Source organism: Marmota monax, unplaced genomic scaffold, assembly GCF_021218885.2.
Source record: "Marmota monax isolate L192 unplaced genomic scaffold, Marmota_monax_Labrador192_F-V1.1 WCK01_AAM20220418_F8-fsc00020, whole genome shotgun sequence".
Classification (NCBI taxonomy): Eukaryota; Metazoa; Chordata; class Mammalia; order Rodentia; family Sciuridae; genus Marmota; species Marmota monax.
Genome location: NW_026692912.1, coordinates 23,876,877 through 23,904,235, shown reverse-complemented (window position 1 = coordinate 23,904,235; position 27,359 = coordinate 23,876,877). Strand labels below are relative to the sequence as shown.

Below are 27,359 nucleotides of genomic sequence, written 5' to 3'. Positions count from 1 at the left end.
TGAATCATAAGCTAAGTTTCTTTACAATTCTGATGGTCAACCATTTTTGTTTGTTGGTTGGTTTTTACTTTGTCGCACCTTTTACTCGACCTCTTCCCCTAAGACTCCGGGAAACACGCGGGCAGGCAACTACGCATGCGCCATTTCGGGCGGAGCCGAGTTACTATGGCAGCGCGACGCCGAGAGGAACGGAAGGCGACGTAAGACTACTTCCGCTTGCGCGGCGGCAGCACTTCCGGGTCAGAAGGCTGGCTGCGACGGTCCTGCGGGGTAGGTTGGAAGGCTTGGGAGTTGGCGGGGTCCTGGTGGCTGAGCGCCGGCTGGCGACCGTGATGACCCCGTTATCCTGGGACGCGCTGGGGCGCAGGGAGGCCGGCGTCGCTTACTCCTGGCCTCGCCACCCGGAACTGAGGCGGACGGCGTGGGAGGAGGCCCGAAGTCCGCCTCACCTCGCCGCCCGGAGGTGGCGGGGACTGCGGGGACTGCGAATGGCGCATGCTCGCGGGGGGAGCCGTTGGCCCCGTCGGTCGGATGAGTTTCGAGCCCGGGGGAGCCTGAGGGCCGCGGGTTGTGCGCGGGGAAGCCGGGTGCACCCAGGGGCCCGGGACGCTGGAGAAAAGGGCCTCCGTGCCTGGCCCAGTTGAAGGGAGGAGGGCGGCGCGGAGGAAGAGCGGTCTTTGCTGGGCCCGGGAGGAGTCGGAGCGTGGTGTGTTGTGGGAACTGAGGGACGGCGGCGTCCGACACCCAGCCCAGGTGAGAGGTGGAGAGCTGGGCCGACCGGGCGGATCAGGACCAATCCTAGAGCCTTGTGGTCCCGGAGCCGTAAAAAGTTTTTAGCAGGTAATGACTATATATTTGAAAGGTCATCCTTGTAACTGAGAGCTTGATCCCTGTCCCCAATGCCAATCAGTGGCAATTTAATAATGAGGACACGGTTTTGAGAAAAAGGAAAAAGAAGGTTTATTGCTTTGCTAGCAAAGGAGAAACACCTGGGACTCCTGTCCCAAAGGTTGTGACTCTCCAGATCCAGGGGGACAGGGAGGTTTTAAAGGGACTTGTCAAGATTTACGTTTCAGGTGCTCTGGTAGGGGGTCCCAGGGCTTCCTGATGGCACATTAGGATTCACTTGTTGATTGGGAGGTATTCACTTTCCATATCCTCAGCAGGCATCTCCTTCCTGTAGTGGGTGTGTTCAAGGGCAAGATTATGATTCTGAGAAGGCAGAAGAGGGTTGGGATCCAGCACACACATGGCTGGAAATGGCCTTTGTCAGGAGAAGGGATGCTTTGTTGCAGCAAGAGAAGGGGAGAGGATGAAGCAGGGATGTTGGGTTTGGAAGGTGAAGTGTTTCTTTTCTAAATTGTATGAGTGTGAAGTTGGAGGCAGGTTTGTCTGCTGCAAGTGAGAGAGAAGAATGGCATTTAGAACTTTGTTGAAGTGAAGGAACTTTGAAATATTTCAAGAACAGTGTAAAGAGGGGCTGGGATTGTGGCTCAGGGGTAGAGTGCTTGCCTAGCATGGGTGAGGCACTGGATTCAATCCCCTGACACCACATAAAACTTAAAAAACAACAACAACAACAAAATAAAGGTATTGTGTCCATCTACAACTAAAAAAAATTAAAAAAAAAAAAAGTGAATGAAGTGCCTGGAGCAAGGCTATCCAAAGTAGTACAATACAAGCCATGTATGTCGTTGACAATTTGCTAGTAAACACATTAAAAGTTATCAAAGCAACAAGTAGAATTAGGAGTGTATTTCACCTAACCCAATACCCAAACTCTGATCTCAACATTAAGTCAGCATATTATTAATGAGATATTTTACCTTCTTGTTCTGAATCTTGAAATGCAACACATATTTTACAATAAGTGCAGTTTGGCCTGGCCACATTTCAAGAGCTCAGAAGCCTCATGTGGCTTCTAGCTACCCTCTAGGGCACATAGATGTAGAGAAACAGAGTTGGATTTCTGGGCAGTGTTCAAGTCCCATCTGTAGTCAGGAACCAACTATTTGCAGCGGTTCCCTTCTGTCTAGTTGTGAGGTTTTTTTCCTTCAGCCATTCTGAGCAGGTTAAGGGCAGCCAAAGAGAAGGCACTGATTTATTCAAGAAGACATTCATTGAGCCAGGTGGGCATGGTGGCTGGTGGCTCAGGAGGCTGAGGAGTTCAAAGCCAGCCTCAGCAACTTAGGCCCTAAGCAACTTAATGAGACTTGTCTCTAAGTAAAAATTTAAAAGGCTCAGTAGTTAAGGCCCCCAGGGTTCAATTTTCCGTACCAAAAAAAAAAAAAAGACATTCATTGAGCTCCTCCTAAGAGCCAGGTACTCTGCTAGATGCTGGGGCTATACAGGTGCATAAGACAAAACCTGCTAGACCCTATCTGAGTAGGGAGTCAACACAGTACTCATTTTTGCTATAGCTGAGTCCTCAGAGAGGTCATACACCCCTTGTCTTTCTGGAGGGTGGTTCCCAGCTTGCTTGACAACTGGGAGGAGGCCACCAGACCTCTAGGGGCTGTTAGGGGAGGAGCCGCTTCAGAAAGCACTCTTAAGTCAGAATTCAAACCAAAAAAGATCTTTATTTACCTGGCCAGGGACTGTAACCCAGTATAGAGACTAAAAAAGTTCTGTGATAGGACAGCAGCTTCCTGGTCCATCCAAGAAGAATATAAGGACAAAAACCACAACTCAGTGACTTGCTTATCGCCATGTAAGCTAGCCAGTTACAGAAATTAAACACTAATAAGTGGGACCTATGGGCTGTAGGCAGGACTGGAGTTTTCCAGTCAGCAAGCAAGTGGATAAACAGAAGCTAAAAAAAAGCATTAGCTTTGCAGTTCATTTGACCACAGTCCTGGGTTCAAGCAAGTGCTAGACAGTCACATCCTGAATTTGGGCGGGAGTTGGCAGGGCGAGAATCTACTTCAAAGTCATATAGACCCACAAGGGCATTCAAATCCAGGATGTAGCGCACCACGACCACTGCTGCATCCTGAGTAGGGTACAATTTGTGGGGTACAAAGTACAGAAAGACAATTTTTATAAGAAAACAGTTTTCACTTCAGTTTCTCAGAAATAGCTCTTATAATAGTTTTTTTTTTTTAGAAGGTGGCAAAATGGAGTCTTAAGCCTGCCTATGACAGTTCTTGCTTTATAATTATCTCACTTATCAAAATCTTATGATCTATATTCTTTACTAATCTATAACCTACAACTTACTCTTATTGATTGTATTTATCAGTTCACACCACAACAGTGCTTGCATGGGAGATAAGGTCCAGGGGCCAAGGGACTTGCCTTGAAGTGTAAGATGTTCTTTCATATCCTTTTCTTTCAGCAGCCCTGTTCTCTCAGCTGCCATTTATTCCCCAAGATAAATTACATGCCTTCTGCAGAAAACACAGCCTTCAGGCTTGAGGCTATGAGGGTCTGTCCTTTAGTGACAGCAGCAGCTGCAGATCAGAATACTTGGGTGCTCAGGAGGGGGAATGCAAGGAGATTCTTTTGATTTATGAACCACATAAATGAATTACCTAGTCATAAACAAATAAAATCTAAAATTGTGAACTCAGAACCAATATAGAGCAAGAAGTATGTGACATTTACAAATTTTTATTTTTTAACCATTCTCTTTGGTAAGATAAGTTTCTTACTATATTTAAATTCTAAAATGTGTGTTCTTTATGTATTTGTATTACCCTTACAGCCTTATGCAAATTTATTCCAGCACATTGCAGGATTTTTACTCTTTGTTGGACACTAAAATTACAACTAGGCTAAATGCTACCAAAGAGAAGTATAGTTTTTTTTTTTTGTGAAAGATACCATTTGGTGAGTGGGCCAAGCCCCAGGGGGCAACAAAAACTTTGTTGAAGAAGTGACCTTAAAGCTGTGCTGTGAGGGATGGCAGGAGGCCAGAGGGTGGGAGTCAACAGAGGTCACCCAGGAGACCCAAGGGCATATTTAAAGGACCATAACAAGGCATATGTGGCAGGAGCACAGCTGGACAGGTCAGAGATGAGACTGTGAGGGGCAGGGACCTGAGTGTGCAGAGTGCTGTCCTTTACATCATAAAGGCAATGGGACTGGACAGTTGGTTGCAGTAAGCCTCCTCTGCATTTTTAATAATATATATAATTTACAATTATGTTTCCAGGCTTCTTGTTTGTCATATAGTTTCATTTTGCCAGATCTCCCCACCCACGCTAATGTTTAAAATCCAAAAAATTGCTGGGCAGGGTAATCCTGATTACAGGATAATCACCTGTAATCCCAGTGACTCTGAGGCTGAGGCAAGAGGATCACAAGTTCAAGCCAGCCTCCACAACTTAACAATACCCTAAGCAACTTAGTAAAACCCTGTATCAAAATTTTAAAAAAGAGCTGGGGATGTAGCTTAGCAGTAAAGTACCCCTGGGTTAAATCCCCAGTACCAAAATAAAATAAAATGCAAATACATTTAAAAATTAAATAAAAGTTGTTGTCACATTTCCCTGTAGGAATAAAATGGAAGGAGAGTCAAACAGATTTGAGAATTATACTCCAGTTTTTGACAAGAAGAACAAAAAGTACTTTGCATATAAGGAAAGACCCCAGAAACATGCCCATGAAAGTTTCAGAATCTCCTCTCTGGAAGGTGACCAGCTTCAAATAACTAAGAGTAAGAAGAAAAAAGATTTCCAGCTTCTAATTTCTTCTCCTTTGAAAAAACCAGAAATCTGTGATCAGACTAAAAAGGCTACTTCTACAAACAAGAAGAAGAAAAAGAGGAGAAAGAGTGCTCTGGGGGTAGACCGGGAAACAGGGGTTGCTTATGTCCTCGTGGATAAAGAAAACATTGAGAACACGCCCAAGAACTTGGGGAGAGACATGGATGTCGTCTACGTAGATATCAGCAGAGAGCAAAACTCAGCAGAAGGGTGTGTGGTGGGTGAGCACGCGACCACTGAGTCTCCTAAAGGTGGGCCAGAGGAGCCGTGGAGCGGAGCCAGGGGGAGAAAGAGTCGGAGCCAGCCGGGGGGAGTCGCAGCACCTGAGGGCCCTCGAGGGGGCAATGTCCTGCCCCAGCTGGAGTCACCGGCTCAGCCACCCTTGTTTTCTCTGAGCCTTGAAGGGGAAATCGCAGAACCACCAGTGTCCACTGGTAAAAAGAAGTCTAAGAAAAAAAAAAGGAAAAGGTCCAGCGTGCAGGAATGGGAGGCCTCAGCGGGGCCTGGGGATCTAGCTCACCATCCCCCCAAAGAACCTCAGGTGGCCATTGAAGCAGAGGCTGGAGAAGGCAGTGACACACTAAAGAGGGTGAGAAGGTCCAGTGCTGTGAAGAAGGCCAAGAGGAGGAGGCACGTCTCCACGGAAAGCCCTGTGGAGTCTGGTGGTTCTTCAGCACTGGATGAAAACTCTGGGAACACGCGCTCTGGTTCACCGGATTGCGAAAGCACCATGATGGAAGAAAGGGTGACAGTCCGGCCCCTAGAGGGGAGAGCCCAGGCCGCGCAGGGGGAGAAGCAGGTGCCAGAGACACAGAGGTAGGTGAGAGTGGCTGCCTTGTGCTGTGTGCGTGAGGCCTCTTCCTTCAGCACAGGGCAGTAAGTGGCAGGTGTCACAGGCGCTTTCACATGCAGAATAATGCACATATTTAGTTGAGCACACTTGGCAGGTGGCTTAATATCTTCATGTCTAAAGGAAAGCAATTAAACTAGATTTCAGTAAGAGCTATTTTGAATCCTGAAACTCTATAAGTTGAAAAGATATTTAAGATCCCAAAATGCATCCATAAAAAGGAAGAAGGATTTGATATACTATACTTCACATTCTGTAGAACAGCCAAAAAAAAAAAAAAAATCTTGGTTTAATATTGTCACTACATGTTAATTTAGTGAAACCATTATTTATATAAATACTATTTAAGTATGCTATATGATGGATGAAGATAAAGAGGTTTTTTAAAGACCACTTTATCTCATAGTCCCTCAGGACCGATTTTCTCCCCATTTTGACTCAGTGACTTTCTCACGCCTGTTCTGGCTTAAAATATTTCCACATGAAAGTTATGAGGAGGGCATGTCAGGTGGCGTTGATGAGAGTCATGGGCCCACTTGTGTCCTCTGTCCTCGTGTGAGGAAAGTTTCCACACACAGACCCACCCGACCCTTTTCCCAAACTGATACCCAGATCAGTTTCCAGACCACTGATTGCTGCGAGGCAGGAGTGTGCTGGAGTGTGGTGCTGGAGTGTGGTGCCGGAGTGTGGCTCTTAGCTCACCTCAGTTGTGAGTTTCTGGAAGCTGTTCTCCCTTCCCTCCGGTGGTGCCAGTCTGAGAGGGTCGCTGATGTGACCGAGCATACTAAGGGCAGATGGGGGCGCCTTGCAGAGAGTTTGGGGAGGACTTACGGTACTTATATAGAAAATAAATCAGAGGAGAAAATGAGGCCCTAACTATCTGAGTAAAAACAACTCTGACTATGCCAACCCGGAACACTGACCTAACCGTTTGGTAACATCGTGTTATAAAGCTCAGCTCATTGGGAGGGTCTGGAAGAATTGTTTTTTCAATTCTGATTCTTAGTGGAAATAAAAGAGGGTTTTACTGATGAGAGTTAATATCTAAAATCAAAAAAAGATGAGAAATAGTAGTATAAACAGTATTTGGTAGAATTAGGGCTTCACATTACTTCCTAGGCCACCTTGGACACATATCCATGTACATCGTTACGTTGAGAATCATGAGCTGAATCAACTCCAAGGTCCTGTCTAACTTGAACTCTGGTAGACTGAGGGTCATTTAGGAAAGCAGTTGACTGGCCGTCAGGGCAAGCGATAGTCAGTGTTTAACCCGGTTTCCCTCTTAGGTTAAACCCTGCAGTTGAGGAAGAGCATGGCTTGGCATTGCCTGGGGATTCCACAGCAAGACGTTTATCTGAAGAGCAGAGAGAGTCTGGTGACTCAGATGTGGACTTGGATTCCGCCGTGAGGCAGCTCCAGGAGTTCATTCCTGACATAAAGGACAGGGCTGCCACTACCATCAAGCGGATGTACCGTGACGACTTGGGACGGTTTAAAGAATTTAAAGCTCAGGGTGAGGTTGTGGCCCCTAGTGGAGGTTGGACTTTCCTGGGCTGTGTCATGAGTGATTCAGGTTGACAGATTCACAGAAAAAACATCCTTTAGCCCCTTGGGCTCTCTCCTCCCAGTGTTGTTTTCTGAGCCGTGGAATGACAAAATGAAGGGCCTGCATTTTCCTCCTTGCCCCACTTCTGGTGGAGGACACAAGGGAGATAATAAAATTAAAATATTGGCAGCTTAATGTCAACTGAGATGAAGTGTAATTTCTTTCCCTAAAATGGTGATTTGAGGATGAGCTGGTTGTGGTGGGCATGGACTCCAGCAGGCAGAACCTGCTCTCCTTGGTTCAGTGCTTGGTGTAGGCTGTGTTCTGCAAATGAGCACCATTTCCTGCATGTCTACCTGGGGAGGCCCAATAGCACTGGTCAGTGAAGAAAGTAAAACGAGTTTATCAGTTTGAAGAGATGTAGAAATAGACAAACTACATGTGCACACCATTTATAGAGTAGTTTCTAAGCGTCCTTTTTATTGATTTTAATCCTTTTTATTAACATTACCTTAAAATTTTTTTTAAATTTTTTTTTTAGTTATACGTGGACATATGTGGTGCTGAGGATCGAACCCAGGGTCTCTCACATGTGAGGCGAGCGCTCTACCACTGAGCCGCAACCCCAGCCCCATCTTGAAATTTTTTGAGTTATGTATTTCATAAAAAGTATTCTTAGACTGAGTGCAATTACACACACCTTAATCCCAGTGACTTGGGAGGCTGAGGCAGAAGGATTGCAATTTCAAAGCCAGCCTCAGCAACTTAGCAAGGCCCGAAGCAATTCAGTGAGACCGTATCTCAAAATATAAAGGGTGGGGATATGGCTCAGTGGTGAAGTGCCCCTGGGTTCAATCCCTGGTACCAAAGAAAAGTATTTTTAGAATAAATTTGAGAACAAAAAGACAATCTTTGGATTTCCAGCACATAAAAAAGGAAGAAAAGAAAGAAAAATATACTATGTAGCAGTCAATGAGTGCTTTGCTTGGTGAACAGGAAGAGGGTGTGATGTCTGCTGCCCTTCCCCAGAGTGTATGCATTGGACACCTCTGACACTTTCCTGCCGGCCTAGGTAGAGCACCACCCTCCATGTGGGGAGGGAAGGGACTTTTTTTTAAACTTTTCACTTAATGCTATCTGGATTTTTAATGAATATATGTTATTCATAATAGTTAATATAAATATTAACTATTTTTAGAAGATTGATGAAGTAGGAAAGTTGACTGGGATGAGCAGGGAGGACCTTGGGGGAAATCTGAAGGAAGGGAGGGGTTCTGAAGGTGGGGTTTGGGATGAAGGGCAAGGGCACCAGCCCAGCTGCTCCTCACAGGTGGGCCTGGTGCTCTAAGAGCCAGGGGTTTGCTTTTGTTCTTACTGACAAAACCTACTCTCTCTCCCTTTCCCCTCCTCAATCCTAGGTGTTGCTATTAGATTTGGCAAATTTTCTGCAAAGGAAAATAAGCAGATAGAGAAAAATGTGCAAGAATTTCTGTCTCTGACAGGAATTGAAAATGCGGACAAGCTGCTATACACAGACAGATACCCAGAGGAGAAGTCTGCCATTACTGAATTGAAAAGAAAGCATGCGTTTAGGGTGCACATTGGTGAGTTCAGAAGTGCTTACCCTGACCCTCCAGTTTTCCCATCCCCTGCCTGCAGTACGTATTAATTGCTGCTGTGGTGAATAGCATTCTTACTGCCAGTCTGAACTTTTGGGGATTTGGAACGTGTCCATGTCTCCCAGCTGCAGTGCTTTTATGAATTTTGTGAAAAATAAAGTTAAACCAGGAACGGTGGCAAATGCCTGTAATCCCAACAACCCTGGAGGCTGAGGCAGGAGGATCATAAGTTTGAGACCTTCCTCAGCAACTTAGTCCTTAAGCAATTTAGTGAGACCCTGTCTCAAAATAAAAAGGGCTGGGGATGTGGCTCTGTGGTAAAGTGCCTCTGGGTTCAATCTCTGGTATCAAAAAAAAAAAAAAAGTGATCACTTTTGGTCTTTCCTACTTGGCAATATTTGTGGCTTTTGGTGTCTTGTCCCATTCTTGTTACTCTGCATGTGCTGCACAAAGCCCATGCCTACATGCACCTTGGTCCCCTGCAGTTCTTGAGGTGGGCTGTGTGCTTGGGGCTGGGGCCCTCCTTCAGGATGCTGTGGGAGATTAGGAGGCCATGCAGTAAAGGAGCCAAGTAAAGGAGGGTGGGGTGGTGTCTTCTAGAGAGGGAAAGCAAGAAAAATGTAGTTTCATCTTATGGAGAACTGTTGATGTGTGTCCCCTGCCTTAGGGTGTTTCTCTTTTTAATTCAAATGATGTTAAAAATACTTTGCCTTCTATGGGTCTTTTCCGTGAACTGAGTAGACCAGAATCTGGAGTCTCCAGTGCCTTAGCATCCAGTTTGCAAAGCTCTCCAGGGCAGCAATGATGGCAGGCGTCTGCTCCCCAGGCCAGCTCTGCGGGACCAGCACGGGGCTGAGGATAGTTAGTGCAGCTACAGAGGGAGGCTGTCCTGGGTCCCTGCTGCAGTTGTGACTATTTCACTCCAGCCTTTTCAGACCCCTCTGACTCTTGTTTCTTCTGACTGTAGGTAAGGGCATTGCTCGGCCCTGGAAACTCGTATACTATCGAGCAAAAAAGATGTTTGACGTCAATAATTACAAAGGCAGGTAAGATAAATGTCTTGTAATTCAAGCCAGAACTTTTTTCTCTAGAGAAAAAGTTCTTTGCTGACATTATAAATCAAAATATCCGGGCTGGGGGTGTGGCTCAAGCGGTAGCACGCTCGCCTGGCATGCGTGCGGCCCGGGTTCGATCCTCAGCACCACATACAAACAAAGATGTGTCCGCCGAAAACTAAAAAATAAATATTAAAAAATTCTCTCTCTTTCTTTTAAAAAAAAAAAAAAAATAAAAAAAATAAATCAAAATATCCTTAGCACCAGATGGAAAACAAAAGTCATGAGGAACTTTACATGCGAAACTGGATTGGATATTTTTCAATTTGTCTTCAAGGTCCTTTAAGTTTCCACCTCTTTAATAATCCTTTTGTAACCTCTGCCTGAATCTCGGCATTCCTTTGTGTTTGGTTTAGCACTCAACACGCCCTACCTCTCTCACCGCCACCCCTGCTCTCCTCTGTGTCATAAGTGCCTGTGGACTTCAGCGCTCCCCACATGATGCACCCGTCTGCCTTTTAGCACAATTCTCTGGGTTTAAAGGTGGAAGTAAAAATGAACATTAGGTCATTTACATGCAATCCTGGGGTTTCTATGCAGAGCGCTTAATGTGGTTCTTACTCTCAACTTTGGGTGAGGAAAGTTTCCACACACAGACCCACCCTACCCTTTTCCCAAACCCCAAGATTAGACAGTGTGAGTAGAGCTTTAGGAAAATTCACTGAAGACGGTGTCTTAAATGGCACTTAAAAGCATGCCTTTGGCAAGTCTATGGTGGCAGCAAGGGTAACCTGTTTTTGCTTGCAACATAAGTACGAGAATAAACTTTGGAATAGTAATACTCTTATTATTAAAATGATTTAAGAAGTTAATTTGTTTGTTTGTGCCACATGATTTGTGTTGGGGTGGTCACTACCTTAGAGTCTTTCTTTAACCGAAGAGTTCCTCACTGAAAGGAACCAGGAAGTCAAAGACCAAGGCTTTAGGTTTAGAATTTAGGCTCAGGTGTTCAAGGTCAGCACATCTCTTTCCCTGTTGTACACTTATCCCTCCTAGTTCCCTTGTGCTGTTGCTGCAAGCATCTTTAAGTTGCTGTTTTATCTCAGGAAGACCCTGACTACCTTGAGGGGGAAGTACTAGGAGGTTTTGTTTTATACCATTATTCTTTTTGTGTGTGTGTACTGGGGATTGAACTCTGGTGCCCTTGACCACAACGCCACATCCCCAGTCCTATCCTGTATTTTATTTAGAGACAGGGTCTCACTGAGTTGCTTAGTACCTCGCTTTTGCTGAGGCTGGCTTTGAACTACTGATCCTCTTGCCTCAACCTCCTGAGCCACTGGGCTTACAGGTGTGCATCACCACACCCAGCTACACCATTCTTCTTCTTTTTTTTTTAAATATTTTGTTTTTTAGTTGTAGTTGAACACAGTACCTTTATTTGATTTTTATATGGTACTGAGGACTGAGCCCAGCACTCCACACGTGCTAGGTAAGCACTGTACCACTGAGCCACAACCCCAGCCCCAACACCATTCTTCATTTTTTATTTTTTATTTTTATTTTTTTTTTTTAGTTGTAGTTGGACATAGTACCTCTATTTTTGTTTATTTATTTTTACGTGGCGCTGAGGATCTAACCCAGGGCCCTTCATGTGCAAGGCGCAACCCCAGCCCCACCATTATTCTTAATAATGAAGAGCGTAGAGTCCCTGTAGAGTCCCAGTGGTCTGCATTGACAATGAGTTTCTGAAAGCCTTAGGATGTTATTGTGCTGAAGGAGTTCTGGATTGCTATTATCAGGAATTAGTATTTTCCTAGAACTACTTTTGTTTGCCAAAGCAGTAACATAACCTGCGTTCCTCTACCCATACTGAGGGTTAGGAATCTTAGTTTATTAGAATGATTGCTTTATTTCACTTAAAATATTTAAGGTATTTTAATCTCAAATGTATTTTTAATTTTATAGTGCTTTTTTTGGTAATTGTTTTTTCATGGGGTTAGTGCATTTTAAATCTTTAAAAAGATACGTATTTGTGTTCAGCCATTGGCTACATGTTTACTGAATATCTGTTGTCTCTTAGGCATTGTGGATACCATAGAGGACATTACCAGCAGGGTCCTTGTCCTTGTAGAACTTCCATTCCAGAGCTGGGCCATCCACAATATGACCACCAGCCTCGGGTGGCTGTTGGACACTTGAAACCTAGTGGGTCCAAATTATGGTTGCTGCAAGAGTCAAGGAAACACTGGCTTTGGGAGGCCCGATATGAAGGAAAGAATGTAAAACAGCTCAGTGTTTTTTGATACGAATTACATAATGAAATGATAGCATTCTTCATGGGGTTAAAGAGAATGTATTCTTCAATTAATTTCATTAATACTCCATGAAAGTGAATCCCTGTGAGGCTAACATATTTCTATCAGGCAGCCATGGTCTAGAGGAAGCCACACCAGCAAGCGAGAGCCCGTGATGTGTAATTGCAGGTCATGACCAGAGCTGGGGAGGGGAGCAGGGCAGCCCTCTCTGAGGGGCACCTTTGTACTGCTATTCAGGCAGCGGGTCAGCGGACTGCCTCCACCACAGGTACAGAGGCTGGGAGGTGAAAATGGACCAAGAAGTTATTTGCTCTGCTGAGATCCTGAGATGCAGGGATGGGAGCGGGGATCGTCAGGCCTGGATGCAGGCTCCTGGCGCCCTGCATTTGGCTCTTCCCATGCTGGCAGCATGCTACAGTGATTACCATTTTTAGGAACATTCTTCTTCTCTCAGGTATAGCCAAGGAGATACGGAGAAGTTGAAGGCATACCATTCCCTCCACGGGAACGACTGGAAAAAGATTGGAGCCATGGTGGCCCGAAGCAGCCTCTCGGTTGCCCTGAAGTTCTCCCAGATCAGCAGTCGTAAGTGACTTACCTCATGGTGAAGGAGCCACAACTGAGCCAGCCCCCAGAGGTTGCTGCTGGCTGGCCTCTGAGAGCACTCTTTATTTTAGGGTCATTTTCTCTGCTCATTCATTTCACTTTTTTATGCATTCAGTGAACCTGTGCTACCTTTACTACACTGGTTTTGACTACATCTAAGTTTAGTGAGAATATAACTGCCACGGAGGCTGGATGGGGAGCTAGGTGGAGGAGCCTGTGGGAGGGAAGCGCGCTCTCGGTGGCCTTTTGGCAGGGAGGAAAAGCACTGGTGTCTTCTGTCAGTTTTACTCTTCATTTAGAGAAAGTTCCTTTAATTACGTTCTTCCCGTTAAAACGTCCCAGATTGCTCTGAGAAAACGGGCCTCAGGTGGGGTGTATTGAACACAGAGTCCGTGTTCTGGCACTCAAGTAGTGTGATGCAGCCAGTCCTTTCAGTTTCCAAGAAGAAAAGCAAAAATCTGGAATTTTAAAAATATTTTGTGCCAGGCACGGTGGCCACGCCCGTAGTCCCAGCAGCTCAGGAGGCTGAGGCAGGAGGATCACAAGTTCAAAGCCAGCCTCAGCAATGGTGAGGTGCTAAGCAACTCAGTGAGACTCTGTCTCTAAATAAAATACAAAATAGGGCTGGGGATGTGGCTCAGTGGTTGGGTACCCCTGAGTTCAATCCCCGGTACCAAAAAAAAAATTTTTGTGAATTCTAAGTATCTTTTTTCTCCCTTTGGAAATCTCTTTATTTCCAAATATTTATCCAAATTATTATTGTGGAGCAGGAGGGGATAATACTCTGGGGGCCAAACTGAAGCCCTGTGCAGGCTGTGGTCTGATGCTAACTCTAATGCTCTGACACCTGCCTGTCCCCAGGGAATAAGCTCCTCTGATGCTTCTTGACATCTGCACAGGAGGATGGCCTTAGGGCGACTCTGGGACCTCTTGTCAAGTGCTGGGTGGGCATCACAGTGACCACCAATATCACAGGAGGAGCTGAGGAGGGAGGTGTGTGCATGACAAGAAAGTTGTTGGACTCTTTCCTGACACATGCTTGGGAGCCTCACAGTGTCGCGTAGTAGACGTTGCTCTTGGAAACAGGAAGAACAACTTCATTGAAGTTGAATGAAATCGTTGTTTAAAGAAAGGACTTTTTTTCCAGCACTGGGGCAGAACCCAGGGCTTTATGCACACTGCAAGTTCTATACCACTGAGCTACACGGCCAGCCTGGGACGTCTGTTTAATAATTTCTGGCTTTGGTTCTGAAAAAGAATCATGGCCAAATACTAAAGCTTAATAATTTTATTTAAATTGGCATGTAATTTGGACTGGGATTGTGGCTCAGCAGTAGAGCGCCTCAGGTGGAGTGCTTGCCTAGCACGTGCGGGGGCCCTGGGTTCGATCCTCAGCACCACATAAAAATAAATAAATAAAGGTATTGTGTCTAATTACAACTAAAACTTAAAAAAAAATTAGCATGTAATTTGATTTTTTTTTAATACTTTCTTAGTTGCTGATAGGCCTTTATTTCATTTATTTACTATGTGGTGCTGAGAATCGAACCCAGTGCCTCCCACATTCTAGGCAAGTGCTCTACCACTGAGTCACAACCCCAGCCCCAATTTGATGGTTTTTTGTTTGTAATTTGATGTCGTCCATTATCTTCTGACAAGTGCCTGACTTTTTCTTGTTTCGGGTTGTTTTTGAAAGCATGTAGATTAGCAGCTACAAGGCCATCCTTTTATGTCTACAGAAAGAAATCACGGTGCTTGGAATAAGACGGAAACACGGAGGCTCATCAAGGCTGTTGAAGAGGTGATTTTAAAGAAAATGTCTCCCCAGGAGATGGAAGAGATGGATTCACAGCTCCAAGAGAATCCTGAAGGTCGCCTGTCAATCGTCCGGGAAAAACTCTACAAGGGCATATCCTGGGTGGAAGTGGAAGCTAAAGTGGAAACCAGAAATTGGATGCAGTGCAAAAGTAAGTGGTAAGTTTACGACTTCTAATACAAACTTCAACAAGACTCTCCTGCGTTGCTCACTGGTTTAGGGCGGAGAGGCGAGGCTGCTAAGAACGTCCATGCACACTCACAGGTCAGAAGTGAACTTCTGCGGCCCATTGCCCCAACTGCTCCAGTGTCAACATCTGAATTAAATGAGCACCTGATTTGCTCTGACTCAAAGATAGGTGCAAGCTGCTGGCTTGAGGAGTGTTCCATGCTGGAACAAATGGCTTCTTCACCCAGAACTTAAGCCTTTTTAATAATGAAATGGAATTCTGATTTTTGACTCTGACTTTATTTCGTTTATAAAACTAGAGAGCATTTTTTTTTTTGAGAGGGAGAGAGAGAGAGAATTTCAATATTTATTTTTTAGTTTTCAGCGGACACAACATTTTCGTTTGTATGTGGTGCTGAGGATCGAACCCGGGCCGCACGCCTGCCAGGCGAGCGTGCTACCACTTGAGCCACATCCCCAGCCCATAGAGAGCTTTTTTCTTTTTTCTTTTTTTAATGGTAGGAAACTCGAGTTTAGAAGAGAAGTCTTGAGAATGGTGGTCATTGATTGTGGCTTTGCCTTTTTAGCTTTGCTCTCTCTGGCTTTTCTGTTCTCACCTTCAGTAAGCCAGTGGCACCCTGGTCAGTCACCCAGAGGCTTAGTCCTGATCTGGCTGCAGCCGCAGCCCCATATTTGTTGGTTTTCATGGGAGACTACACTTAGGGAAACTCCAGAGTACAGAGTGTTGGGGGCATGTGACACGGAGGGAGCAGAGCCCTTCTGCCCAAGCTGTAGCAGGAGGTGACGGCTGAGCATTTCAGGGGGAGTGATCAAGGCGGGTGCCCTTCAGAATCAACACATTTAAGGCAGACAAAAGTGTTTGTAATTTCAAAATGGGAAACTTTGCATGTTGAACATATGTCTACCTCAGGTAACGCTGAAGTGGCCTCAGGTGATACTTTTCAAACCTGTGAACAACGGGCTGTTGGGGAGATCAGTGTCGGTCACCTACGTGGGTGCCTAGCATCTCCTTTATCAAGAATGTGATCTGAAGAGCTAACAGTCTGTCCATCAGATTGTACCAAATTTCATTCTTCAAGATTAGTATTTTTTTTAAGTGTTTAGTTGGGTGAGCACTGTCACTCAGAGCTTTACTGACACTAGAAGGCTCATTACTTCTCTTACCACTTTTCTAAAAGTGCTCTGCTTGGTGTTCCAGACACTGGGAATGGTAACAAGGACAGTGTCCATATGCTGTATAAACAAAGGTGAATTGAGTAGTTTATTTATTTATTTTTTTAGTTGTTGTTTAGACCTTTATTTATTTACACATGGTGCTGATAATCAAACCCAGTGCCTCACACATGCCAGGCAAGTGGCTACTGCTGAGCCCCAGCCCTAGCCCGTGAATTGAGTTTAAACAGCACCTTTAATAGACATAGCACCTGTTAATAGGCTTATTTTTTTCCTCCCTTTTTAAAACTTTCGTTACGAAAATTTTATAATTTGTAGAATTTCCCATCCATCATTCAAATTTAAGAAATCAATAACTTTCTATCATTTTACTAATTCCTTCCCACTTTTTTCTTTTTTTTCTTCAAATAGGTATGTTCTTGATGATGGTAAATGTGTTGAACATTAGAAAGTCATCGAAATGTTAGAAATAAAAAAGAAGTTTTTATTCCTTTTCACACAGGACGGAAATTCTGACCAAGAGGATGACTAATGGTGGGTTTGTGTATCGTGGAGTGAACGCGCTGCAGGCCAAAATCAACCTTATTGAAAGGTACAGGGACAGAAATTGGTGCTATTTTAATGGGTTTTCTCTCTAGCCAGAGTGGCTGTTGACATAGCAGAGATTGCCGTGTCATTGCTAAGGGTTAGGTACAAGCTCTGGCACTTTCTACAGGTACTGTGGGTGGAACAAATTCAGTCTGCTTGTTTGCCTTAAATGAGGCTGAAGATGAGAAGTTCCCTGCCTCCTGCTGTCCTTGGGAGGGTCGGGTGGAGACATGTGCATGGAGCATTCTGTGTACTCCTTCACTGGTTATTTCAGTCTTCAGAGCTTTCCCTATGGATGGGAGTTATTTCTGTCCATTGGAAAATGTGAGTAGAAAATTCAGACAGAGCCCTGCTGCTCTGCATTGTGGCTTGGTCTCTTAGAGTCTTCCCAGGAGCGTTCCAAGGGCAAAGGAGATGTGGCCTGGGCTTGTATTGACCAACTAACAGCAAAGAGCGGAGAGCTTGGCTCTGGGCGCCCTGTCAGCCCTTCTGCTTGGTTCACTGGGGTGCCTCCTGGTTCTCGATACTCGCCTGGCTAGTTACATGGCCACCTTTCTTCCCTTGCCAGAGAGACAGACAGCATAGACGAGCAGGTCAGGTCAGGCAGGCCGGGGCCAGTGCTGGCACACCTGTTAGTTGTGAAGCCTTGAGCAAGTGGCCTGCCTGTCAATCCCATTTCCTTGAGTCTAGAATGGGCCTTGTCCCCCAACCTCATCACAGATGTCAAGGGTCACTCTAAGTGACGATGCAGAAAGGTCTTCACACCATGGCTGTCGTGCTGTGAGTGCTGAGCACAGATGCTCAGTCACTGACATGCCTGGTGGCCTGGCCTTGGATGGGACAAACACCCCAGCTGCCTCCAGCCATTGACATCCCGGGGTTCCATGAAGATGTGCTTTGTCCTGATTTTTGGTTGAGATTTTCATTGTTCTTTCTTACAGGTTATATGAAATAAATGTGGAAGACGCCAATGAAATAGATTGGGAAGATCTTGCTAGTGCCATAGGGTAAGACCATTTGTTAAATACTAAGTTACTTACAAACTAGAGATGACTCAGAATTTAAAGAGTGGGTCTGAAATTCATGCTGCATATGGAATTATGTGTAAATGATACTTAAAATTAATCCGGTTTGCAAGATAACCAATTTGATATAACTCAGAGTAAATAATAAATTTTAGAAGCAGACAATTAAAGGTACTGAGTTATTAGCTAGGTAAGCTTTCATTTCACTAAATAGCATTAATTGGACGTTTTTTGTTTTCTGTGTGTTTGTGCACTTGAGGGCTGTGGCTCGTCATACCCGAAGTGCTCTGAGATTAGACTTCAGGTAGAGCATGATACTGTGACCCCAGCCCACTTAGTTGAGTGTTCAATTGAAAAATATGATTGTAGACTGGGCGTGGTGGCATACACCTGTAATCCCAGCAGCTCGGGAGGCTGAGGCAGGAGGATCTCGAGTTCAAAGTTAGCCTCAGCGATAGTGAGGCACTAAGTAACTCAGTGAGAGCCTTTCTCTATTAAAACACAAAAATTGGGTTGGAGATGTGACTCCATGGTTGAATGTCCCCGGAGTTCAATCCCTGGTTGTACCCCACCTCCCCCCCCCCAAAATATGGGTGTAACTAGGAAAGTGTCAGCATGCTGTCCACTGACCATGGCAGGCGAGGCGGCAGAGACAGATTGTGCACACTCTGCCTTGGAGACCAAGAGGTTCTGGCGTGTGCTCCTTTTCAGTCTCTTTACTAGAAAATTAAGGCCCAGTCGCTCTTCATCTACCAGGATGAGCAGCTGTGTGCCATGCGTTTTCCTGGCCTCAGATGCAGCATTGAACAAGACAGCTGCTTTCCCTGGCGGAGCTTCTGTTCCGTTGATAGAGATATTTTTGTATACTAAGGAATTGACCTAAAAACCCTCAACAAACTATGCTGACAGCAGTGATGGCAGTAACGGAGTTTACTTCCTGACCCCGTATTGCATACGAGTCACACAAGACTCGAGTGAGTTAGGACTCCAGGGCTCACCTCTCCTCTAACAAAGACTGTAAGCAAGTAAGCTAGTTTCAGACAGCTTGGGTCCTAACAAAATAATAAAGTAGGGTAGAAGAGACCTGGGGAGGGAGTCATGACATAGGATGGTTAGAAGACCTCTCCAGGTGGTCACAAAGGGCAACACATAAACCAGATGGGAGTAGAAGAGTGTCCTAGGCAGAGGGGAGCAATGTGAAAGTCAGGGGAGGCAGGCAGTGGCTGGCACATCAGAGGGACAAAGGATGGCCAGGGTGTGTGACGGCAGCGGTTGAGCCAGGCTGCCCTGCATCCCAGGTTACTGAGACATATGAGTGTCATGAGTGCCATGACGACATGGCACTGTCTGCAGACATGGCAGTGGTTACGGTTCTCCCTGTGTGCCTAGTCTGGAGCTTTGTGACCCTTGTGGCGCCCTGACTTGGGTTCTCAGCCCAGCTTGCACATTGAGCTCATTGGGGAGCTTTTTGGGAATGTTGATGCCACAGCCAGGCAGTCCAGGAGTGTTGGTCTGGGGTGGAGCCTGGGTGTCCTCTGTTTTCCAAGCTCCCCGATGGTTATAATGTCCTGCCATTGCTCTTGCTCTGGTGAGTTAATGTGGTTCTGGGACTGTGTTCTAGTTAGGATTTTTTTAGAGGCATATGAGAATGCAAATACAGAATTGAATATTACACCCACACCCAAAAGGAAGAAGGACTTGGGTTTATTGTGTGAGATTTATAATATTTTAAAGAATAGGAAGTAGGTTACACGGTCCAGAACTGGAGAGGCTGCTGGGAGGGGAAACAGTAAAGGGTGGCCCCAGCCCCACGGAAGCCCACACCCGTGCCCCTCCTGGGCATCCTACCCTAGGTGCCTGCTACAGAACAGGAGCACTGTTCGATTTTTCCTCTCCCTGAACAAGAGTCATAGAGGTTGTCTTTTCAAAGAACCAGCTCTGAGCTGCCCACCCTCTGCTTGTTGTTTTGGGGTCTGCTCTGCTCTTTATTGTATTTTTCCTTCAGCTCTCTTTGAGTTAATATTTTGCTTTGTTTTTCCACTTTTTAAGATGGGTGCTTGGCTTCTTTTAAATTTCTCTTTTTTTCTGCTGTAATTCAAAGCCATATGTTTTCCTCTATGTACTATTTTACCAGCATTGTAGTTTTTTTTTTCACCCCCCGGAACTTTTTGTCAGAGAAAGTTTAGACAAATACAAAACAAATGGCCCTTTGCTTCTGTCACCCCCTTCAGTAGCTGAAGCCATCCTTGCTAAGCCTCTGTGTTTCCCCCTCTGGACATTGTTAATATGTGGCAGATTTGATGTGCTCTATGGCCTCAGTGCCATTGAAAATTCTAATTTTTCCTTTTGAGTGAATCTATTTGGAATTGAGTAATTCCATTTCTAGAAATATATTCTACAGAATAAATTCACACAAAATTGAAATGACTTCTGTGCAGAACAATGTAATGTATAGTGTTTTTCTAGAACAGCCTGACTGCCCACTGATAGTGTCCTGGGTGGGTAGATAGATGGCTCTGGTGTGGTGAGATACTGTTTAGCTCAGGAGAGAATGAGAAAGCCTTTAGGTGGCAGTAGAGAGCTCCAAGATATATTCTTGGTGACAAACTGCGTGGAGCATTGGTGGGTACATGCATGTTACATAAACATGTGTATTCAGGAACTTTGGGGCTTGGGATATAGCTCAGTTGGTAAAGTGCTTGCCTCACGTGCACAAGCCCTGGGTTTAATCCCCAACACCACACCCCAAAAAAAGAACTCTGTGTACTGTGGATCAGCAAATCTGATCAACCGTCCCACCTCCACCCCCACTGAAGACACTAAAGGTAAATGGAATGTGCTCAAAGTCTCTTAAAACTTCCCAGCTCTCTTTGAGTCAATATTTTGCTTTGTTTTTCCACTTTTTAAGATGGGTGCTTGGCTCCTTTTAAATTTTTCTTCCTTTTTGGGCGTGGTGCACACGCCTATCATCCCATGGCTCAGGAGGCTGAGTCAGGAGGATCAAGAGTTAAAAGCCAGTCTCAGCAAATTAGTGAGAGAGTAACTTAGCAAGACCCTGTCTTAAAATATTAAAAAGGCTGGAGGTGTGATCCAATGGGTTCAATCCCCAGTACAAAAAAAAAAAAAAAAAAAATCCAGATAGTTTAGTTAAGTGATTTTTACTTTAAAAACAATATTAGATTTGGTTGTTTCTGTCCTGCTTATTATTAGTTGAAATATATTGTAAATTGAAAATCAAAACACCGTAGGCTTTGTTTGTTTGTTTGTTTAGTTCTGCACATAAAAAAATATATATCCACCTTGGAATTGTGACAAATGTACCTGTCTGAAGGGTGGTGACCATGGTGTAGATCTGGAGTAGACTACTCAGCACAAGTCCTAGCACCCGCCTTTGTTAGCTGTGCCTCAATTTCCTCACCTCCAAAGTGAGAGGGAGAAGAGGGAGAGGAGCAGCTCCAGCCCAGAGTATTTCGAGGATTGTTGGTGCTGTGTGAGGCCATTGGCAGCCAGCCCCAGGCAAGCTCCACATGGGTTAGCTGCCACACCGCGTCTCCACTGGTGACTTCCTCCTTCAGCTGAGCAGAGCCGTCCCGAAGAGCTGCTACTGTTTGGTGCTGCCGATTGAACCCAGGGCCTTCCACACACTAAGCATGCGCTCCGTGCCTGAGCTACACCTAGCTGCTTTGTTGTTTTTGGTCCAAATGAGCAATAACTTCATATGTGTCTCATTTCTTTCTTTTTTATTGTAATTTTATTAATGATGCATAAAAAGTTAATGGACAGGCATCACCAACTTGACTGTCGTAAATTATCCTGTAGAAAAAGTATTTTCTATATTTTCCAACTTAACAAGATTGTTCATAAGCTGGTTAAAAATGTCATCTTAGGGGCCTGGGGTTGTGACTCAGTGGCAGAGTGCTTGTCTCACACATGTGAGGCACTGGGTTCGATCCTTAGCACCACATAAAATAAATAAACAAAATAGAGAGATCGTATTCATGTATATCTAAAAACAAGATTTTTTAAAAATGTCATCTTGGGCCCAAGTTTATACAATAAATAAATGTAACTTTTACAATCAGCCATTTTATCTTCAAAAAACAAGCAAGCAAACAGTGTCACATTTGTTCAGCTTTTAAAACACTTGCCCAGGCTGCTTGCTGGAATAGAAGCACAGGGCTGACAAAGAGATAGGAGAAAAAAAATTTCTGTGAAATCGTCCATTAATGCTTTTTGACAGGCAGGATTTATACTGGTGTATCGAAAACACATTTTGAAGAGTAATGGGAAAATATCCTTGTTTATTTCTTCAATTTCTTACCCCTGAAATGTCCACATCAATGAATCTCACTGTCCAGGGGAAACATGATGACGCGTGAGTCATGTAGTGTTGCCACAACAAAGGCAGGGTCAACAGGAGCCCAGGTCAGCAAGCTGGGAAGTGCCCACAGTCCTCGCTCTCTGCTCGATTGACCTGGGCACAAGTACCTGGAAATACGCCTGGAAACAAAAGACAGCACCTTGCAGTATTTCCACAGTGATGATGATTAGCGTCCCTCTCAAATAAAAGTAGCCATGTGGCCTAAGTCCAGTCACACAGAAAAGGCAGGTAGCTTCTGGAAAGCCAGCCACCATCCTGGCTCTGTGAGCTCTTCACTGTCGTGCCTCAGTAGATGGTCACCCTGACTGCACCTGAGCAAAAGGCTTGGCCTGGCAGGAACTGGGGACAGTCCACCAGCCACGAGAAGCCTGTCTGTGGCGTGCTTCTGGGAGGAGGGCCCAGAGCTGGCCATTTTTCTGGCTCTTTCTTTTTCCTCACTTTTTCATCCACTTCTACTTCTGTGCTGTCCTTCAGGGCCTCTAAAATGGGATTAAGGTCTGTGGTGAGAGCCTGATGTGAAGTCAGGCAGTCAGGAAGCTTGCTCATCCATCTTCTCCAAGTTTTCTCTAGTGAAGTAACATGCAGCTTGACACTCAGTACACTCCTGAGGCAGTGCTTCTCCACCAGGAGACACCTGTACACCCACTGCTGTCGTCGTAATGCGTTACACTGGTGTCAGTTTCACTTTGAAATGGCTGACCTGTCCTTTCACCATGTTCTCGGTGACCATACAAATGATCAAAGTTCCCTTTAGGGTTTTTTCTGCCTTGTCCTCTTCCCGGTCTTCATCTTCCTCCTTGGCTTTGAAGGAACCGCAGATATCATCCCACACTCCTCACACCAGATATTTCCTCCTCATCATCTCTTTGTTTCTCTGTTGCCTCCAGCGTCATGTGTCATTTCTCCTATTACTGGGATAACTTATTTGCTTCAGGTTGACACCGATAGCTGTCTGGGGTCCAGGTCTCCCTTGCCTTGGGTCTTGTATCACCTGAGTGCAGTGGGACCCACTGTGTTTATTGGCTCTCTCTCGCCAACTGCTTGACGGGGCCTCGTCCTCACTGGCATTTTCAACAGGACCATCTGATTTTGGTTCCCGGTTTTCTTTGCTCTCACTGTTACTCTTTTTTTCAACCTTCTTTTCTAATTTGTAGCTTCTTATTTCCTTGCTGATGACACTCTGAGACTACAAAAAGGTTTTTCCAGGGCTGGGGTTGTGGCTCAGAGGTAGAGCACTCGCCTAGCGTGCCTGGGGCACTGGGTTCCATCCTCAGCACCACATAAAGTAAAATAAAGACATTGTGTTCACCTATAACTAAAAAAATAAATATTTTTAAAAAAAGGTTTTTCCAGTGCTTACAACTCCCCTGGTGTTGGCTGGTTTGCTGTGTCGCTGAAATCACTGGCTTTATTGGGTTTCCTCGTTTTGAGTTATCCTGCTCTTATAATTTTGGGGAGACTGAGCTTGGCTGATGCCTCGTGCACAGCAGATGACTCTATATGCTCATTTCTTTTTTTTTTTAATTTTTTTTATTTTTTAAAGTTTTCGGTGGACACAACATCTTTGTTTTTTTATGTGGTGCTGAGGATCGAACCCAGGCCACACGCATGCCAGGCGAGCGCGCTACCGCTTGAGCCACATCCCCAGCCCTATATGTCTCATTTCTATCACACATTTATGCATGTGATGATTTCAGGTTCAAGATAAGAAAACTAGGTGTGTATAGCCCCCACCTGAATAAATGTGCTTACTACGCAAGTATTGAAATGATAATTTTTAACTGACATTTTCATCTTTTTCTTTCTAAAGCGATGTGCCTCCATCTTATGTTCAAACTAAGTTTTATAAGCTGAAGGCGGCCTGTGTTCCCTTTTGGCAGAGAAAGACGTTTCCAGGTCAGTACTTTGAACATGGGTGGCTCAGAGCCAGTCATGTGGGCAGGTGACGTGATTCCTGGAACCTCAGCTTCACCAGGTGTAAAATGGTGAATATTGGCAATCATATCCTCATCTAGCAGGAGTTTCAAAAGGACCAAGTGAGGGGATGCACCATGTTATGTGGTTATCATGGTGCTTGGTACTTGGTGACCACTCAGTAACTGTGTCCTGCTGGTGCTTCTGTCACACACACTTGTGCACACATGTGCACATGGCACGTGTGTACGTGTGCAGACAGCATAGCCCACACACTTCCCCATGTACTCACACCACACGACATGCTGTTCTAGAAAGAATGGAAGGTGCCTGATTCCATAGGGAGTTTAGCTGTGTGGCTCCCACACTCAGATCATCGGGACTCTGTGGGGCACTAGTTAGAAACATAGATTCTCTGTACAGAGTGCACAATCTGGGTTTCCCTATAACATGCTCCAGGGAGGTGTGCTATAGCCTTCCCAACAGTAGTGCTCTGCCTGGAGCCACAGTTGGGGTGACCTTGGACTCTGGAACGTGTGCTGAGGCACTGCTCTGCATTTAGCTCACGCCACTTCCCAGGTTGCACCCCCATTAGCTCCATGGCCTTGGGCAAGCTGCTCTTTCTGCCTCAGTTTTCTCACTGGGAAACTGGGTTAAAAATAGGGCCTAACTCATAGGGTTTGTTCAAGGTCTGGGCGAGAGAAAGTGAGTAACCTGTGGTGATAAGATCGGTGCATTATTGTATCCTATGTTCTTTGATGTAAGAGGTTTTGTGCAGGTGAATAATTTCAAGGTTAAATTTGTGTTCTGCAGAGATCATCGACTACCTTTACAAGACTAGTCTACCTGTGCTTAAAGAAAAGTTAAAAAAGAAGATGGCGAGAAAAGGGACCAGAATCCAGACTCCCACAGCACCCAAGCAGGTTTTCCTATTTAGAGATATCTTTCATTCTGAAGATGATAGTGAAGAAGAAGACACAGAAGAACAAAGTTAAGCAGAGGTTACCATTTCTTTTCCATTTTTGTTAGTTTGTCTTAATTTGTACACATGTTAACATGTTAGCTTTCCATTACTCTAACAAAATATCTGAGACAGTCGGCCCTGTAAAGAGAAAAGGTCTGTTCTGGCTCCACAGTTTTGGAGGCTCCACTCCATGATCAGTTGGTCCTGTTGCCTTGGTCTGTGGTGAGGCAGCACAGCATGGCTGGAGTGCACGGCAGAGCAGAACTGGTCACCTCGTGGCCAGGAAGCAAAAGAGGAGGAGGTGGGGGGGGGGAGGCCCCACCCTGGAGACCTTGCACCAGGCCCCTCATCTTAAAGGTCCTGCTACTTCCTGGCAACAGCACTCCGGGAACCAAGCTTTTAGCACGTATGGGGGGCCATTGCTGAGCTATCTGAATAGCCTCTACTCGGCCTTGAAGCCAAGGAGATTTTGGTTTGGCATTAAAAGTCATTTTGAGGCTTCTCCCACTTAATGGATTACACACAGCATGTGGTAAGCTCAGTCTTCACTGGGCTAGAGAGGCTGCTCTTTAGCTCCGGGCTTGGGCATTACCCATTGGGCTTGGACAGCCCCCCTCCTACCTTATTTGGCAAAAGAACATTCCATTGAAATCCTTTGCAGCCCCCTTGTATAAATAAAGCAAACGTGGGCTCTTCTCTCTCTCTTCCCACTGTGGAGGCAGGACCCCTGAGGTTGCAGAGCCATCCCGCCCTCGCTCTTTGAAAATTATTTTCTGTGCTGGGTGGTTTTTCGCTATATTTCTCAGCCAGCTTACCTCACATGGAGGGAAACTCAAAAATTATAGTCCGTCCAGGACCAGGATGTGGGCCAGAAACCCGTGCACCTTTGAGGGACATTTGGCATCCAAACTATAGCACTTAGTAAAGTTCTTTTCGGCAGTGATGTTTACAATGGCCGGAGCAGGTGATGGCGTCTATTGTGGAGCATGAGAAACTTACTAACATTCCTATGAAAGTGCTGTTATGTGGAGAGGAGCATGCCCATGGGGCTGCAGAGCAGTAGAGGGGAGGGCTCACCCGTGGTGCTGGCTGTGTGGGTGCACGGCACACTCAGCACCGAGACACATGCCACTCTGCACTCTGTTCCTCCAGGGCTCAGGTGCAGTTCGTTCCTGGTGCAGAAAGGCGAGAGGTGGATGTGTGGATCTTCTCTTCCTCCAGCTGGTGTGTGTCACTGCTTGCACACCCCGTCTGCCTAGACTCTAGTGTCTGTGAATGGTACTCCTCATATAGCTGTCTTCTGAAAGCTGGATACTGCGTTCATGTGGTATCCAGCTGAACAAAAAGAGGAGCAGCAGTTTCTTCTGTCGTTGATTGAAAGCCTGGCTCTGAGGCTTGTCGGAAGCCTCAGGACAACTCCTGCTGGGTTTTCAAGGGTAATTTTAATGACAGGCTTTTCTGTCATTCAGGAAAGCAAAACAGAGAATTTGTTGGGCTTTAGGTTATAGAGGTTGTTAAATGGGATGAAGGAGCCAGCGTGGGGAGGGGGCGTTGGATTATCCAGAGTTTGAGACTATACAGGTAGCTGTTGTAGCCCCTGCATGGGACACTGATGCCCCCTTTGCCTCCCAGCAGCTCCATGAACCCCTGGCTGTCCACTGCTGCTGCCCTCACGGCAGCCTGTGCACATGTCCCTTCGCCAACATGTGCCTCTATAGGAACATGTGTCTCTATGCTATATAAGGGCTTCTGCCTCCTCCTGCCTTCTAGTCTCCGAGTGCCTTGTGTGGGCCGCCCCTTAGCAGAACCCTGCAACAAGGGCATCTGGGCCACCTGAACAGGGGAAGAAAGTGGCTAAACATGGGCCGTCAGTGCGGAGCATGGCTCCACTGTGTCCTCAGGGCTGAGTGGTTCACGCAGCACTTGTCAGGTAAGCACTGTGCCACTGAGCCACACCCCAGCAGAATATGCAGAGAATTCTGGGTGTGTGTTGCTGGGGATCCAGCCCAGGGCCTGTGGATGCCAGACACATGCTACAGCACTGTGTGTAGCACCCCTGACTGGTTACTAGGCTACAGTGCCTATGCCCAGACCTGCCACCTGGGGAGACGGAAGAACTCAAAGAGGGGTGAGAGCTTTATTCACCACTGTATCCACAGCACCTGTCACAGTGTCATGCAAAAAATGGACACACAATAAATATTAACTAAATGAATATTGTCTTAGTGAGAATCTCTCCTGTGGTCAGCTCCTATCCCTAGACATGCTAGTCTCCATGCTGATGGGACAATAAATGCTGTATTCCTTTTGGAGGACAATTTGGTAAGACTCATCAGAGCCTGAAGAATGTACATGTTCTATGACCAGCAATTTTTAAGAATTTGTCCTGTAATATAGTAGGAAATGTAAATATTTGTAATAGGAAACTTGTTAAATTATGGTATATCCCTAGAATATTGCACAGTGTTTAGAAATGATAATAACAGGTTTGATTGATGTGAAATATTTCAGAAGAGTATATATATTTTCTTCAATTTTGTAAAAGTAAAAAAATTAAGGAAATTGTGTATGTAGAAGCATTAAAGTGAATGAAATGAACCCAA

General features: G+C 45.4%; 1 protein-coding gene and 1 pseudogene across 4 annotated transcripts; one reads left to right on the top strand and one right to left on the bottom strand.

Moving 5' to 3' along the window:
• The first annotated feature begins 227 nt into the window (after positions 1-227).
• On the top strand, positions 228-27,359 carry Ttf1 (transcription termination factor 1). Of its 4 annotated transcripts, none has more exons than XM_046451813.2 (12): positions 228-270; positions 4,500-5,525; positions 6,849-7,075; positions 8,527-8,712; positions 9,695-9,773; positions 12,555-12,685; positions 14,446-14,680; positions 16,387-16,476; positions 17,414-17,479; positions 23,689-23,774; positions 24,606-24,793; positions 25,909-27,359. In XM_046451813.2, exons 2-11 carry the CDS (start codon positions 4,507-4,509, stop codon positions 24,785-24,787), a joined length of 2,301 nt encoding a protein of 766 aa, XP_046307769.1. In that variant the 5' UTR covers positions 228-270; positions 4,500-4,506; the 3' UTR covers positions 24,788-24,793; positions 25,909-27,359. The 4 variants fall into 4 exon arrangements, 3 of the variants coding, with proteins under 3 accessions (XP_046307769.1, XP_046307770.1, XP_058437854.1); XM_058581871.1 differs by lacking the exon at positions 228-270 and adding an exon at positions 540-840; XM_046451814.2 differs by lacking the exon at positions 228-270 and adding an exon at positions 539-840 and having other exon boundaries at positions 24,606-27,359.
• LOC124097368 (la-related protein 1B-like) lies at positions 22,164-22,914 on the bottom strand (annotated as a pseudogene).